Source organism: Salmo trutta, chromosome 6 (genome assembly GCF_901001165.1).
Source record: "Salmo trutta chromosome 6, fSalTru1.1, whole genome shotgun sequence".
NCBI lineage: Eukaryota > Metazoa > Chordata > Actinopteri > Salmoniformes > Salmonidae > Salmo > Salmo trutta.
The window spans coordinates 49,232,165-49,250,049 of record NC_042962.1 but is presented as its reverse complement, the minus strand read 5'-3'; the positions used below and the strand labels follow the sequence as shown (position 1 = coordinate 49,250,049).

The following is a 17,885-nucleotide window of genomic DNA, read 5'->3' as shown; positions in this document are numbered from 1 at the left end:
ACCTTAACCCTAAACTTAACCACACTGCTAACCCTAATGCTTAACCCTAACCTTAAGACCAAAAGCAAATTTTAGAATTTTTACAATATAGCCAATTTTGACTCAGTAGCTGGCCTATCTAAGGGGAAATCGCTCAGTTCTGCCTCCAGGACAAGACTCATGACAATAATTGTCAATCAGCCTTTCAGACAGACATGGACGGTAATGATGTTACACTGTCACTGAAGAATAGCACACGGTCTGAGGTATCTGTGGTGAGGAGCAGCAGAGCCAAGGGTCTTTCAACGGGCTGGCTGAGGCGTCCTCTCTCCTACCTGAGAATAAAAGGGATCCACCAATTCTAGAGACAAACACTAGTCACTAGCAGTGTCAGGTAGACTTGTGGCAAGTTCAATGAAACTGGTTAGTGTGATAAGTCAAATAAGCATTCCTTTGCAGCAAGTATGCACATTTGGATTAATGTGCTGACCAACTTAAAGGGTTAAAGGGATACTTCAGGATGTTGGCAGTGAAGCCCTTTATCGCCTTCTCCAGATCCAGATGAACTTGTGGATACCATTTTTATGTCTGCATGAAGTTGGTAACTAGAGTTAGCGCAATGACTGGAAGTCTATGGAAACCAGATGCTAGCTGTGACCATAGACTACCAGTCATTGCACTAACACTAGTTAGCGTTGGCTTGCAAAACTACCTCTAACTTCCTTCGTACTGGATGAAGGATGCAGGGACATAAAAATGGTATCCATGAGTTCATCGGACTGGGACTGGGGAAGTAGATAATGGGCTTCATTGCCAAAATCCTGAAGTATCCCTTTACTAGAGAAACTACATGATGTCAGTATCAATTCATTTTCTGTACAGGAATAATGCTGTTTTTGACCTATCCTAGAAACTGGGTCGCCAGTTTGATTTGAATAGAACCTGAAGGACAGTGTTTGTTGTTTTTAACTCCTGATGAATGTACCTTTTTTAAAGTGAACGATTAGGTTTCAAAGGCAAGCTGTGGGGTTTTGCCTCAGAAGGATCTTTGCACATTATTGCACACACAGTTTCCATGTCCTGGATCTGAACGTCTAACAGCTATTGGACAATGACTGTGAAAAAGTTAGAATTAAACAAAATGATTCCTTATTTCAACAATATAACCATGTTGAATGGGGAAATGAAAAGATAATCTAATTTGAGTTAAATGAATGAACTAAGATAGACAGTAGGGCTCGGACGATATCAGTAACGCGATACTTGTTGGTAGCGTGGCAATGAAACAAAACACAAAGCGGATTTAACTTCTTTAGGAAAACAGCCCTGATGTTGGAAATAACCATTGCTGTCATCCAGAGTCGCATGTCTTTATTTTCCATGTTATAGCTCACAATATTTATATATAGCAGGTTTTTAAAAGACCGAAGAGTTTTGTCTGCTTCGTGTTTACATTTTTGCCATGGGAAAAATATTGCAGTACTGGTATAGTCACAGCCTTAGTGGATTGAGCTTTTATATGGAGTCAACTGGAAAATGTATATAGCTGCAGTTTATTTATGGCTATACAAAGTTTATGTAATATTATGTGCGTTTTGATAATGAGAGCATGCAGTGGATTTTGAGGTACTTCAATTATTAAGCGTCGGTCTCGTGCTGATCTGTGTTGTCTCATAGATGTTGAATACTTCGCATGTATTTTGTTGAAAGGAAAAAACCCTGTTTAAAAATGAAAGTCGTTTTTTTTAAAAATATGCAGTGAGAATGTCAAAAGGAAACAAAGAACATTTATACTTTACATTAGATTGGACAATCCTCCAAGATACTGTAGTTAGAGCCACAGACTTAAAATTGTCTCTAGTCTTACCACTACATTTAGGTCCATCTTCAATTGGACCATGAAACTTGGAAAATGTACGTCATTTGAAATCGTTTTAAACGTCTTGCTCAATTTCATGAGACAAGCTATATTTTCAGTGCTGCTATTATGATTTGATATCAAGTTTTATTGTCACATGCACAGGATACAGCAGGTGTAAAACAGTACAGAGAGAACCTTAACTTGCGAGCTCTTTCCCAAAAATGCGCAATAATGGTAGTAATACAGATAAGGAATAAAACACGGGAAATGCGACAGAAGAAAAACAGAAGAATAGTTATATAACATTCTTATATACAGGTCAGTACAGTGCCAGTACTGTTATTACAATGTGCAGGGGTACTGGAGTGATTGAGGAAGGAATGGACCTACTCAATCAAAACATGTTATTTGTCTACACTCTCTTTTCTCTATGTATCCAGTCTCTTCATCTAGCCCCTTTGTGGTTCTCCTCTTTCTCTTGCTCTCATGACCTCTCTCTCCTCTCACCCATCCTCTGACATCATATCACGTCAGCCAATGAGGTGGTATGTAGCGTAAGGGTGCCAAAGCGTTCATGTTCAGGTGATTTATAGTGAAGTAAGCTACGTCTGTACCAGTCTCTGCTATTCTGCTGTAGATATGATTTGGTAGTCTATATTGTGGTCAATGTGAAACTGGGTATTTATTGTGGTTTATTCTCACAGCAGTCTGTTGTGTCATGAAGGCCTTGAAGTGCACAGAGCTCATGTTGTTTTTGGCTTTGTCCCAAATGGCACCTTATTCCCTTTATAGTGTACTTCTTTTGAACAAGGAAGTAGTACCATTATAGGGTATTTGGGACATAGACTTCCTGTTCTGTTTAGTTTTGTCCCAGAATGTCTCTTTGTTTATCAAGACTGCCTAGAACTGGGGGCCAAAAATAGATTTTCTCTGTTTGTCTCTTCTTTTTTTTCACCACCATTTGTTCCTTTTTCCACAAACATCAGACTTTGAGAATAAATAACCAATGGAACAATTGTGTCCCTTGTCAATCATTTTGGTTACGGATTATTATGACCTTGACATTTTGTCAAGATGAATCATACATATATCAGTAATGTATTGTTGTAATTATTAAAGAAAGACAAAATGTACATCCTAAACATAAATATGGCTGTTTCTCTTTCTTTTTAAAAAGTGTTTGTCAACACCCATTTTCCAGTTTCAAATGTAGCCTCTGAAATCCCCAGAGAAAACCAGTGCCATGTTGACTGTCTCGCCCACAGAGTCAGAGTGAGATGGATTCTCCGGAATGTGTCTGTTTCCCAGGGTAACACATAGCTAAGACTGCTGTCTTGCGCTCAAGACCTCTACATTATGTAATGAATTTGAAGAGTTCTTTCAGTAATGTCTCAGCAACTGATTATTCCAGGATATACAGCGCCTTCGGGAAAGTATTCAGACGCATTGACTCCACATTTTGTTAGGTTACAGCCTTATTCTAAAATGTATTAAACTGTTGTCCCCATCAACCTACACACAATACCCCATAATGACAAAGAAAAAACTGTTTTTTAGGCTCCGTCTGGGCCACTCAAGGACATTCAGAGAGTTGTCCCGAAGCCACTCCTGCGTTGTCTTGGCTGTGTGCTTAGGGTTGTTGTCCTGTTGGAAGCTGAACCTTTGCCCCCAGTCTGAGGTCCTGAGTGCTCTGGAGCAGGATTTCATCGAGGATCTCTCTGAGCTCTGTTCATCTTTGCCTCAATCTGACTAGTCTCCCGGTCCCTGATGCTGAAAAACACACCCACAGCATGATGCTGCCACCACCATGCTTCACCGTAGGGATGGTGCCAGGTTTCCTCCAGATGTGATGCTTGGCATTCAGGCCAAAGAGTTGAATCTTGCTTTTATCAGACCAGAGAATCTTGTTTCTCATTGTTTGAGTCTTTAGGTGCATTTTGGCAAATTCCAAGTGGGCTGTTATATGCCTTTTACTTTCGAGTGGCTTCTGTCTGGCCACTCTACCATAAAGGCGTGATTGGTGGAGTGCTACAGAGATGGTTCTGGAAGGTTCTCCCATCTCCACAGAGGAACTCTAGACTTCTGTCAGTAACCATCAGGTTCTTAGTCACCTCCCTGACCAAGGCCCTTCTCCACGATTGCTCAGTTTGGCCGGGCGGCCTGCTCTAGGAAGAGTCTTGGTGGTTCCACACTTCTTCCATTTAAGAATGATGAAGGCCACTGTGTTGCTGGTGACCTTCAATGCTGCAGAAATTGTTTGGTACCCTTCCTCAGATCTGTGCCAACATAATCCTGTCTCGGAGCTCTACTGACAATTCCTTCGACCTCATGGCTTGGTTTTACTCTGACATGCACTGTCAACTGTGGGACCTTATATAGACAGGTGTGTACCTTTCAAATCATGCCCAGTCAATTGAATTTACCACAGGTGGACTCCAATCAAGTGTAGAAACATCTCAAGGATGATCAATGGAAACAGGAGTCTCATAGCAAAGGGTCTGAATACTTATGTAAATAAGGTATTTCAGTTTGTTTAATATATTTTAATATATAAACATTTCTATGAACCTGTTTTTGCTTTGCCATTATGGGGTATTGTGTATAGATAGCTGAGGATTTTTTGTTTGATTAATCCATTTTAGAATAAGGCTGTATGTGGAAAAAGTCAAGGGGTCTGAATACTTTCTGAAGGCACTGTATGTATTGTTATTTAGTATAAAGTCAGTTATAGCTAATACGATTCTGTTCTTGTCGATACCTTCGAAAGTAGTGATTGTAATGAATTGAGAAATAGTCAGAAAATACATTAGGGACAAGGTCTTAGTTTTAAACTGACTGTCAGATCAGTCAGTCTACTCTGGTGTTCTTGAGATGTCAGTCTTGTGCTATACCTCTATACCTGGATAGTTGACAACATATTTAATCATGTCTAAATTATGGCTTAATGAGGAGTTCAGTAACAACATTGAAATAATCATTATTACATTCATGAAAATATTATTAAAATTACATAATACAAATACAATAAATTATAATAGGTTATACGGTTTGACTCAATGGAACTTGATGACAAAACCAAAATTCCCTTGCTATGGGGGGTTGTTTATTGCCCATTTGTGCTGTTGCTGAGCAACTATTTCTAGGTAATCATGGAAATTATTCTCAAGAGTTCAACAGACATAATATCCTACTATAATGACATCATTTGAGTACTTAATTGAGCACATAAGTTCAGTCTACTGCGTGATTTGAGCCAGTCAACAAGCACTCATAAAGCATGTTTATTGAAAATCTCCTTGAAATCAGCCAGAAGTGCTACCCAGACTGGTCATGTGTCTCCCCACCTCTAGGTGGAGCCACTGACCTTATTTTGCAGGGAGTCCTCTCTTTGGTGGCAGGCAGGTTAGGGTATAAGGTGGTCCTGTCTACCCACCTCACACAGGCTAATCTGTTCCTGTATGGGGACCTTGTCATGGCTCACTGCCCATGGGTGTGTATTAAACTAACATTGACTCAAACAGACCCCCACTACAGCAGGTGCTGAGCACACAAAGGACTTGTATGGATTAAAGCACAGGGATATGAAGGCAGTTCATTGATACTATGCATATACTGTAATATTGTACAGTTTAACAAGTGTATTCCATGGCTTCTGATCATGGTGTTTTTTTTTCTGATGCAGGGAAGGAGGGAAGGACAGGGGTTGGGAAGGGTATGCCTGCTCGCAGCAAGGTATTGTGGGTAGGCAGTTGGGAGACACTACTATCAGCAAAGTGTTTTGAGGCGGTAAGGGTGGGGGTAATCTCAATCGCTCTCCCTCTGTATACAGTTGATATATGTCTCCCTGCTGCCTATTGACCATTCAACATGCTAACAATAGATTGCATAACGCAACAGTTTAATCTGATTGAAAATATTCTGTGTACAAAGTATGCTTTCCAAAATCGGGTTTTATTTTGGAAATCTTGATTTTGTGTTTTGTGGTCACATCTTTGGTTCTAACAAAAATGTCACTCGTCACACATTTGCAAATGTATACATTTCAGTGTAACATGAAATTCAACCACATGGATGATACCGTCAACCAAATATCCAGCAATATCCAGCAACCTTCATACTTTCTGATAGAGCATAGCTTAAAAGAGAAAGGTAACAGGTGTGTTCTCCATTCTTTTGAATGTTTTATTTCATGTTTGCAGATGAGCTGATACTAGTCCTGACCTGCATGCCCTTCACTAACACACTAGCTGAAGGAAAAATGGCTGCCGATTGCTTTATGTTTCATATCTACAGAAATGTGGACCATACAAGTGTTGTGGACCATACATGTGTCAATGTCTGCAGAATGTAAAACAAGTTGTAGAAAAACGGCAACTTAAAAGTTACTTTAAAAAGCAACAGTAGAAGTGCTATTTATAATACTTGTAATACAAGTAAACTGTAGACCCCAGTCACACACACTTGTGCGCACACACACGCGCGTGCCCGCACGGACGCACACACACACAGATGTGTGCACGCAAACACGGGCGCACACACACGCGCACGCTCACATAATACCCTTTGGGGGTGGCCATGAAAAGATAAAAAGTGCTCTTACATCAAATGGAAGTGTTATGCATACTGTGGGTCCATTTAGTACACCATACTATTTATACATCGAACCAAACCACTATGTTGAAAGAATCAGGCTTTGAATTCAAATCATTCATGAACTATGAGTACAGTATGCAGTACAGACAAGTGGTAAACTCAACGCCAGGTGTCATATGCACATATTATAATGGAGTTAGACATCTTTGGAAAAAGACCATCAATGTGTTCCCTTTATTATATTTTTGTTAGTCATCTTTCTTTACAAGAGTGTTTCAACAGAAACAAGTAGTGGAGAGAGAGAGAGAGAGAGAGAGAGAGAGATATCGAAATACATCTGTCGGACACATTGCTTTGTGACAATGAATGTCTACGAAAATGAAGAAGATCTCATTGGATCCCTCTCAATGAATCTGTTGACATACATTCAGGATCTCTGTGTCCGTGGGCATGTTCATAGAAACAGCGAGGGGGGGAACAACGGCAATTCATATAGATGTACAAGATATATCTTTACCAAGTGTCACCGATGATAGGTTGCGGAATTAAGCTTGTGCATAATGTAACGTTCACGTGATGAGTAACCTTGCCTGAGACCTGAAGACCTGGGTTAGCTCCCCGAGCTAAGTCTCAGACCTTACCTCAGCGGGCTAGCACAGTCTTGTGGTGTGCAGGAGACCCGGTTAGTTACATATACAGCATCTATGCTTATTCCCAGAGTGATACACGAAAACTGCGGCCTGAGAACAAATAGTTCTAGGAGCAACAAAACGTATGTGGCGTTAGTATTGGAACATGGATTTGTTTAGTCGCTGAGTTTTGCTGTACATGGTGTTTTTACAACCGTGAAAAGCAGTGGACACATTCTCACAATTACACGATAAAACATTCCTTACCATTAAAAAAAGGAAATTATACAAAAATGCAAGAACCTTAAGTAACACGGCGATCGTTATTCAAGACACTGGATGTAGGATGGTAGCAGCAGCACTAGCTACAGAAAACTTCACAGTATACTCATGTGTGTCAGATAGTAACACTCAACAGAAAATCACAAGCGGTTTCGCAACGGCTTTTTGAGTTGCCGTCTTTCACTTACTCCTGGCAGTGATACATAACAATAATCTTCCCCTGCCTTGTTACCCCCTGGAACAGTCCCCTTAAATGGCTCCAAACCTGCTCTCAGGCCTTAGCTAGCTACACATCAGTTTGGCCTAGCACCCAACACCACCACACCACCTCCACCAACACATTAGCATACCAAAACTGTAAACACGTTTTTCTTCAAAGCAAAGTCTTAGTACTCATCATTTGTCCTTTTGTTCGCTTATTTATTTTGCTCTCTCAGATCTTTGTCTCTGTTCTCTTTCTCCCTCTTTTCTTTCTCATATTGGTCTTTCTCCAAATTTGTGGCACTGTTGTACGAAGGCAACGAGGCGGTGGAGGGCGTCATGTCCGTTTTCTCTGTGGAGGTGGAGTTGTCCGCTAACTGTCCTATCACCAGCACCTCCTTGTCCTCCAGCTCGTACATCACACTGCCTTTAGGCTGCTCCTTGCAGAGCTCTGCTGCTTTCTTCAGAGCGAGTCGGGCCAGGTAGCGCCTGAATGACCTCTGGATCACCACGGCAGACATGTCTTCCTGCTTGCGCCGCAGGGTACTGGTGATGGGTTCGTAGGAGACTTTGGAGGGGTTGGAGGCCATGAAGCGCTCCTCCATCTGGCCCCGGAGGAGGTCCAAGCCTTCACCCTCTCCCAGGACACGCTTGGTGAAGGCAAACAGGATGTCAAGGCAGTGGATGCGCTCCCCACTGACCATGGGCAGATCCATTTTGATCAGCTGGATGTGGTTGGGCTTGGCCATTCGCAGCGGTGGGTCCAACGCGTCTGCAAAGTCCGACAGCTTGTCGTACTCCACGAACTGCGTGGCGTCCGGGTCGAAGCGCTCCCACACCTCGTAGAACATCTCAAAGTCGTCCTCGCTCAGCGGCTCGGCCGACTCCTCGGTGGCCACGCTGAAGTTCTCCAGGATGACGGCGATGTACATGTTGACCACGATGAGGAAACAGATGATGATGTAGCTGACGAAGAAGAACATGGCCACTGGCGGGTTGCCGCAGTTTCCCCGGTACAAGGTGCCCGGATGCTCCATCTGGCTGTCACAGTCAGGCTCCTTCTTGTTGAGGATGGGCGCCAGGAGGCCATCCCAGCCCGCCGACGTGGTGATCTGGAACAGGCAGAGCATGCTGTTGCCGAACGTCTCGAAGTTGAACATGTCGTCAATTCCCGCCTCGTGCTTGACGTAGGCGAAGTTGGACATGCCGAAGATGGCGTAGATGAACATGACGAGGAAGAGCAGGAGGCCAATGTTAAACAGGGCAGGAAGTGACATCATCAAGGCGAACAAAAGCGTCCGGATGCCCTTAGCGCCCTTGATGAGACGGAGGATCCGGCCGATTCTGGCAAGTCGGATGACTCGGAATAACGTTGGGGAAACAAAGTACTTCTCAATCAATTCTGATAAAAACATACCTGTAAGGACAGAGACAAAATACCACACCAATTAAACACATACAATTTCTCGGTTACAACTCCAAACATTTCATTCTGAACGCTACATTTCCATTCAAACGACTATGAAGAGTCAAGGTTCTTACCTACGATTGAAAGGATGACAACGACAAAGTCAAACACGTTCCAGCCAATGGTGAAGTAGTAATGGCGGAGGGATATCATTTTGAGCGTACACTCCCCAGTGAAGAGCACTATAAAGACAAAGTTAATCCAGTGGAGGATATTTTCCCTCTCTGGTGTCTGGTCATCCTCTTCCACCATCATAGTGACCATGTTGAGGCAGATGAGGATCATGATGACAATGTCAAAAGCCTGCTTCGTTACGAAGTCAAACACACAGCCTTGGAATGCATTCTAGAATGGAAAGACAGATGAAGGGAGAGAGAAAAACAGAGAGAGGAAGAGAGCGATAGAGATATATATATATTTAATCATCATTACTGTGAGAATTCAAAATAAATATTGATTTACATTTTTTGTTATTTGCTTAGAGAAATCAGTCTTAAATATTCATTCTTAATATTTGAGCTACTGCTTGGTTAAATGGTTATTGTAATATCAATAGGTGTCAATATCAAACCGTTGGCCTGGGAATAGGCTTCTGGGGTTTCTTGGAGCCGAGCTTCTTCATGGCATTGTAGTATTTCTTCTGTTCCTCTGTCATGAAGATGTCCTGACCTCCAAAGTAAAGGGGAACAGTACAAAACCTGGTAAAAACCTAACACACGGACAGCCAGAGTGTGCATCTCTCTCTCTCTCTCAAGTTTCTTTCAGTCATTGTTAGCTCGGCGCGCTTTTCAGATCTCTCTCTCTTTCTCATCCCTCTCCTCTCGATATCTCTCAGGCTATTTTACGCTCTCTCTCCTCTTCCTCCTTGAACTTTCTTTCTTTTTCTCTTGTCTCCTCTGTCTCGGTATCACGGAGACTGCATTCACAGTGTTAGCTCTCTTATTAACGACTGGAAGGTGAATGTGTGTGTGTGTGTAACTCATATGCCTGCTGTATTTAGAATAATCTCTCAGCTAGCAGCAGGTTTGACAAAACACTGAGCTCTCGATATCGCAGTGTATACTGAATACGTATCTTTTTCTTCTGTTGGTTGAAGTTGTCAATGATGACACCAATGAAGAGGTTGAGAGTGAAGAAGGAGCCAAAGATGATGAAGATGACAAAGTACAGATACATGTAGAGGTTCTGTTCATATTGGGGCTGAAGTTCCACCTGAAACACAAACAAGAAAGATATACAGCAAAATGTTTAATCATTGCACATATTCCACCATATTCAAGTCAAACCCTCATTTACAGGACATTCCTAAAGGAAGATTTTTTTTTTACAAAAGACATAAAAACACCAACATTCCAATAAAAAATGTCAACTCAAAACCTTAAATACAAGAGTCAACCTGACTTTAAACTGTCAGCCATTTTCCATGACCAGAGCCCCAAAGAAACACTTACATTACGAGAGTCCACAGCTGCGTACATGATGTCCATCCAACCTTTAAATGTTGCCTAGGAGCAGAGAACAGAGAACAGAATGAATGACTCTGAGGGGTCACTCTCAAGTGGTTACTTACATCTGACTTCCCTGTTCCTTTGCTGCAGCCTTGCAGTCAGGCTCCGCTCCACTACTTTTGGTTAAGGAGAGCTATTTTGGTAGCAGGAAGAAAATATTAAATGAACAGTCACAATACTCTGTGAAAGGTACTAAGCTATGTCTCGAACAAAAAATACTCTACACTGATTTAAAAGCACAAAAGTGGCAAAAAAGTCAAAAACAAGACCGCCATACAGGCATACGGTATATACTCTGAGTGTACAAAACATTAGGAACACCTTCCTAATATTGAGTTGCATCCCTTTTTGCCCCTAGAACAGCCTCAAGTCGTCGGGGCATGAACTCTACAAGGTGTCGAAAGCATTCCACAGGGATGCTGGCCCATTTTGACTCCAATGCTTCCCACAGTTGTGTCAAATCGGCTGGATGTCCTTCGGGTGTTGGACCATTCTTGATACACACAAGAAACTGTTGAGGGTGAAAAATCCAGCAGCGTTGCAGTTCTTGACACACTCAAATTCCTCTGATCAGTCTATGTCATGGAAAGTGCAGGTTTTCCTAATGTTTTGTTCACTCCGTGTAAATTAACATTATATGCACGTTTCATAATAGCTACACTTTTAAACCAGATTTATTAAAGCATAATCTTCCCGAACGCCAACAGACAACTGACCATGTCCTCATGCCTGTCCCACTCACCACTTGCAACAAGGCCAAATACCCGGCCCCGACATTATCAAAGTTGATCTTGACATTCTTCCATCGGGCGCTGTTATTGGCCAGGGCCAGACAGTCGCTCTTGTTGTTGACCACCTCGATGGGAAAGGTCTCGTCGTTGGTGGTGTTGACGCAGTAATAGTACTTCCCTGCGAACAGATTGACGCCCATGATGCTGAAGATGAGCCAGAAGATGAGGCACACCAGCAGCACGTTCATGATGGACGGAATGGCACCCAGGAGGGCGTTCACCACCACCTGTCAATCAAAGATGACATGGTTAGAGCGCTCGATCAAACCGGTTCTCTGAGGTTTCTCTGGATAGGACTAGAAAGTAATGTGGCAATGTGTTGAGTGAGATAAAGTTGAAGCTGAAATGCACACTCTTGTTACTAAAGAACCATTTCTAGGCTTATCAAAGAATCCTGGTTACCATAGATAATAACATATGCAATAATAATATAATCATGTATAGGGAGGGTGAATAGCGCTGGTAATATTGAGATATTTTGTTAGGTTTAGGAACACATGAGATTATGTGTACAGTATTTTCACTGTGTTATTTTCAGTACAAAGCGTGTTACAAGCGCTACCACAAGAGTTTGACAGTTAACTATTTAAGGAAAGGAAAAGGACGGAAACGCTCTTTCAAAGGAGTGGCGACAGAGCACATTTAACCACTGTAAGTTCAAAAGCAAAACAGGAAAAACCTTAGAAGAGTCAGGGTGAAGTCACAACAGTGCTTACTGTAAATGAAAAGACACACAAAGAAAATAATTACACATCAAAAGGCCCCACACAAGCAACATCGAGGCAGAGCAATGTTAGAATCTATCGACACAATGCGGAGAAAGTCATGCAGATACACACGAGAGACATATCTCGAAATCTAGCTCTATACACAGGCATGCGTCCATTTAAAATACATCACTGGTTTCTATTTTCCTCCTTCTAGAAAGCCTCAGCCATTTAAAAAGGACTGTGGCTAAGAATACTACAAGATGTCAAATGTAACAAGGCATTCATCTCCTAAAATAAGTTACATTTAGTTATGACATTTAGTTATTTTCAAAAGACTCAATTGCAGTGGACTTTATCATAACAAATATCCTAAAAGCTGCTTGAGGGGCTCTTTCTGATTGCAGTTCAGCATGAAACATGTTCTCCAGTAACCCTTACCCTCATGCCCTCGAACCGTGACAAGGCCCTCAGGGGTCTTAAGGCCCGCAGGGTTCGTAGGGATTTAATGGCACTCAGCTCAGAGTAGCCTAACGCATTGGCTACCAAGCTCACCAGAGACACCTGAGAGAGAGAGAGAGGGGGAGAGAGAAAGAAAAACAGAGAGAGAGAAACAGAGAGAGAGAAACAGAGACAGAGAGAGAAAAAAACAGAGAGCAAGAGAGAGAGTGAGAGAGAACGAGAGCGAGAGCAAGAGCAAGAGCAAGAGCGAGAGCGAGAGCGAGAGAGAGAGAGAGAGAGAGAGAGAGAGAGAGAGAGAGAGAAATAAGCAATGTCAGGAGAGACGTTTGCAGAAGGAGAACTATGTGGTACATGGGTAACGAATGTTATGGAATTTCCATTCATTCCAATTGGTAAATGAATTAATCAAATCCCTTTAAATTGCTATCCAAAGCTTAGATTTTAATTCATCTGCTGACAAAGCGTGTTCAAGGTCATCGCGTGTGTATGGAGTTCGCATACAACTCCAGCAAATACATACATCAACAATGAGGAAGTCCAGCCAACACCAGGCGTTGGTGAAGTACTTCTTGAATCCATAGGCCACCCACTTCAGCAGCATCTCCAGGATGAAGATATAGGTGAAGACTTTGTCTGCATACTCCAGCACTATCTTAATGGTCTTCCGCTGCTCTATGTAAATGTCTTCAAACGCCTACACAGAGACACAAACAAGGAATCTAGCATTAGATAATGTTTGTCAAGTGTTTTGAGTCACATAGGTTGGTGTTTTTTTGATAAAATGTAGGGCTCTGAGTTTTTCTGAACACAAGACATGACCAGGAAATACTCTGGGCCCTAGTTATGCATATGGATCAGAGTTTTCCCTGTCCAGACTCAACTCTACTGATGAGTACACTCTGACCAATCAACGTTTCAGTTTTCACTTCAAAACAGAAGTGTCAGGCTAACCAAGAAGCCATAAAGCTCATCTTCACTCTACTTCAAAGTAAGCAGACTGTAATTATTTGACACTCACATTGTGATGTAAAGGCAACTAGAGCACATGTTTACTTGACTTTTCTTAAAAGAGCGGTACAACATTACACAGGCCAGGTGAGCAGCAGCCACTCACCAGAGCGCCACTGCTGAGCAGGATCATGAAAATGATTAAGGTCTCGAACCAGTTGTGTTCCACGATGATGAAGCACGTCTTCCTCAAGGTCCACCACATCTTCCACTTGCCCTCCTCAACGTTCACCTGGCAACACTGGAACCTGAGCACACAGCCTGGGAGAGACAGAGAGAGGGAGAGAGAGAGAGAGAAGATAAAGTAATGCCTTGTCCTTCCATCAGAGCTCGGAATTCGCTCTAGACTACTTCTGATGTGTGAAAGGACAAAGTATGTCAAAGATAAAACGTTTGTCTCTGTCAGTCTCTCTCAAACCTTCCTCTCGCCAGTCCCGCTCTCCCTTCCCCCTTTCCCTCCTTCTTCCCCCACTCTTCCTCGTCCTCTCCCAAAGCCCCTCCCTCCCTCACCATCAGTGAAGCAGTTCTCTGGGTCCTCTGACTCCTCGTCCTCCAACTCCACTGACTCAGCTCCATCCCCCGGGGGACCGATATCCACCGAGCTGCCCTCCGACGAGGTAAGGTGCTGGGGCTCTATAGGTAGCTTCTGTGGGGGCGGGGGGAGAGACAACCTTCTGAGCTACTAGAGATCTTGAGATTCTTGTAATGGTTCATTCTCCATTGTCATGGACTGTAACAGTACAGTAGTCTCACCAAAAACTTTGATCTGGACTGGAGACATGACTTTGGCTTAAATGTAAACTCAGAGTTATACTCGTTTCATCATTATAATCATCATTACATGCAGCGTCAATCAAAAGTACCTACAGGCTTTGAGATCAGTTTGATCAGGGGAGATCCAATCACACTGTAGTATACAGCACCTGGTAGCAACAATACATGCTACAGGGAGAGGTTGGTGTTACAATGCACTGTGGGTATGTTTGATATTGGCTCAGACAGTCGAAGGGGGCATGCAGTATTCCAGTGCATTTCCAATCCTGAAATCGGAAAACAAGCAAGAGAATAGCACAAGCTTCGGTCTGTTTCGGGAAATAAATGGGTATTGCCACATTAGCTAACCAGCAAAAACCAGTACTGTGCACTGTTTACAAGACAGCATGTGGTCTGGAGCTATCAGATAATAATAATATAATGAATACTAATATAACATTAGATGCAGTGTGACCATGCTACCCAGAAAACATACAGGGGAGATACAGCTAAATGGGGTACTCTAACAGGATTATCCACTGGAGACTAAGAGGAAATGTCCCTCCAAGAGGAAATAATGTTGGAGGGATCTCTGGGGCTGACTATAGTACAACTGTCCTTATTCTTTGCTATTGGCAGGATAATCATTGGATCATAAATGCACACTTTGACATTAGAGCCCTGCAATCCATGCAAGTTATCAGTATTACAGTAGTAGAGATATTTTTTTAATATAAATATATAATCTACATGCTGATTGGGCTCCCGAGTGGCGCAGCGGTCCAAGGCACTGCATCTCAGTGCTACAGACCCTGGTTCGATTCCAGGCTGTATCACAACTGGCTGTGATTGGTAGTTCCATAGGGCGGCGCACAATTGGCCCAGCGTCGCCCAAGTTAGGGTTTGGCTGGGGTAAGCTGTCATTGTAAATAAGAATTTGTTCTTAACTGACTTGCCTAGTTAAATAAAAATAAAAATATGCAATACAGTGTTCTGTGTACTGTATGGTGAGAAGGCTTAGCTCCGTAGGTGGAATCCCTGTCCTGTTTTCATTGGTAAAACATGGTGCAATGTTTAGGGAGTTTGGGGCGTCTGGCTGGCTGGCAGACAGAGGAGTAACATGCCATCAGTACTAGACAGTGCAGCAGGTCTGATTGCCGTGGGACCCAGCTAATACGTAGTGTGAACGATGGAAGCATGCTACCCTGCCCGCTCCACGCCCCTCCCGCCCGAGATACACAATGTTCCAGAAGGAGCGGTGGTGCTCTCTCTCTCGCTCTTTCTTTCTCTCTCTATACCTCTCTCTCTCTCTCACACACATTATATCCCCCTTTCTCACATGTTCTCTATTTCATCCTTCTTCTTCTCTCTCTCTCTATACCTCTCTCACACACGTTCTATCTCTCCCTCTGTCTCACACATTTTCTCATCCTGCTTGTTCCGTCTTTTCCATCTCCCTCCCTCTCTCTATTCTTTCACACGTCTTCTCCTTCTCTCTCTTTTCCAGTCTCTCGCTCTCTGCCATTTCACTCTCTGCCATCCCTCTCTCTCTCTCTTTGTTCAGGGCGAATGCTATATATAAATTGAGGGTGCCCTCCTGCCATGCTTTTGGAAGGCAATATATAATTTGTGTCTCGATTTCACTTGGGTGTTTGCTATAATTGCTGCATCAGTTCAGTATGGTATGGCTGACTGTATGCAACCGCTAATCTCCCAGGGGTTCAAAGAGACTAATATTCAGACACCAAAACATTCACTAGATCTATACAGGGAGAACATGTCACCCTCGTGATTTTAACCTAAAGTACTTCGGTCTCTTCCTCTCCTCCTTTTCTCTCTTCATCAATTCTCTGTTATTTTTTCTCAATCTTGGGGTGATCAATGCCAATCACCTCCAAAATCAATCAATACAAACCAAGCAAGGAAATCAAAAGGAAAAACAAGTCACATGACTTCACCTATCAATGGGAAAAGTGGATGCAGCTCATTCATAATGGTGTTGAAACTACAAAAAAAGCCTGATGATCAAATTACAAATAAAGAAATGAGATGAAGGGGGACAGAAGAAAATAAAGGCCAGGGACTACAACAGAGGAAAGCAGTTGGGGAGGGGGGTAGTCAGGCAGAGAACAAAAAAATAGGGAATCCGTTGAAAGAAATGCAAGATAAGTATTGGTTGGTTCTGTAAAATGGCATAGGCAGTCTTCATGGTTAGTGCTATGTAGAATAAAATGGTCTTACAAGTCTCCTCTCTCTCACTGACAACCTTGTGAGCGTCTGTAACACAGCTGCAATAACAAACGGTGGGTTAAGCAAGGTAAAGTGACAAACCATGAGCCAGCTCATAATGTACAGTACAACCTCGATGTCTGTTTTCATCAATCAGCTGCAAGGCACATAAGAACACAGGTTATCCACAGAGAAACACTTTAGAAGACAAGGCTCCAGGATGATATAGAATAGGATTAAACAAATTGTGAGGACAACAATTGACCTTGTACTGTTCGTAGCACAAAATCACACTCACACACTCACACACGGTTTATGATCCCGTTCCCAAATAAATAGACTAATTTCAAGCTATTATTTATAAGGGAGAAGGGGGATCAGCAATGGCATCTAATCCATATTTGTTGCATGGAGAGCCATGACCAGAAACAGACCAGGCTAGCTTTCTCTAATAACTGAAGGAGTTGGCTGGGGGCAGGTCGGCTCAGCTCCACTCCCTGTCCTTGGCTCCGGTCTGGAGATGTGGGGGCGGGGCTACAGAGCCCAGAAGGCCCGCTTACCCTCCTAGCTTAACGTGACATTATGTCTTCGAAGCAGACACACATCTTATTTACAACATCTGCTCCAGAATGTCGTGTGTGTGTGTGTGTGTGTGTGCATGTGTGTGTGCGTTCGTGTGTTCGTGTGTGTTCATGTGTGTGTGTGTGTTCGTGTGTGTGTGTGTGTTCGTGTGTGTGTGTGTGTGTGTTCGTGTGTGTGTGTGTGTGTGTTTGTGTGTTCGTGTGTGTTCGTGTGTGTGTGTTCGTGTGTGTGTGTTCGTGTGTGTGTGTTCGTGTGTGTGTGCGTGTGTGTTCGTGTGTGTGTGTTCGTGTGTGTGTGTGTGTTCGTGTGTTCGTGTGTGTTCGTGTGTGTGTGTTCGTGTGTGTGTGTTCGTGTGTGTGTGTTCGTGTGTGTGTGCGTGTGTGTGTTCGTGTGTGTGTTCGTGTGTGTTCGTGTGTGTGTGTTCGTGTGTGTGTGTTCGTGTGTGTGTTCGTGTGTGTGTTCGTGTGTGTGTTCGTGTGTGTGTGTTCGTGTGTGTGTGTTCGTGTGTGTGTTCGTGTGTGTGTGTTCGTGTGTGTGTGCGTGTGTGTGTTCGTGTGTGTGTTCGTGTGTGTTCGTGTGTGTGTGTTCGTGTGTGTGTGTTCGTGTGTGTGTTCGTGTGTGTGTTCGTGTGTGTGTGTTCGTGTGTGTGTGTTCGTGTGTGTGTTCGTGTGTGTGTTCGTGTGTTTGTGTGTGTGTGTGTGTGTGTGTGTGTGTGTGTGTGTGTGTGTGTAGGCCAGTGAGTGGGATATTTTAAGTCCTTTATCTGTCTTCCGGCCTTAATTTACAGTCTATTAAACATGTCATAAATATTATGTTTATTTTAAAATCTCAG

General features: G+C 43.0%; 1 protein-coding gene across 5 annotated transcripts in view; it reads right to left on the bottom strand.

Annotated features, from left to right (window-relative positions):
• Window positions 1–6,001: 6,001 nt before the first annotated feature.
• Window positions 6,002–17,885, bottom strand: part of LOC115196104 (sodium channel protein type 2 subunit alpha) — a 45,750-nt gene continuing 33,866 nt past the window's right edge. For 3 of the 5 annotated variants that reach the window (XM_029756669.1, XM_029756668.1, XM_029756672.1), the window contains 11 exons: window positions 14,243–14,260; window positions 14,000–14,135; window positions 13,596–13,750; window positions 13,002–13,175; window positions 12,461–12,583; window positions 11,264–11,539; window positions 10,465–10,518; window positions 10,088–10,225; window positions 9,585–9,689; window positions 9,088–9,358; window positions 6,002–8,962 (listed from right to left, as the gene is read on the bottom strand). In XM_029756669.1, coding sequence (XP_029612529.1) covers window positions 7,761–8,962; window positions 9,088–9,358; window positions 9,585–9,689; window positions 10,088–10,225; window positions 10,465–10,518; window positions 11,264–11,539; window positions 12,461–12,583; window positions 13,002–13,175; window positions 13,596–13,750; window positions 14,000–14,135; window positions 14,243–14,260 — 2,652 coding nt within the window. In that variant the 3' untranslated portion in view covers window positions 6,002–7,760. The remainder of the gene's footprint in view (window positions 8,963–9,087; window positions 9,359–9,584; window positions 9,690–10,087; window positions 10,226–10,464; window positions 10,519–11,263; window positions 11,540–12,460; window positions 12,584–13,001; window positions 13,176–13,595; window positions 13,751–13,999; window positions 14,136–14,242; window positions 14,261–17,885) is intronic. The other 2 variants (XM_029756671.1, XM_029756670.1) reach the window with 1 other exon arrangement.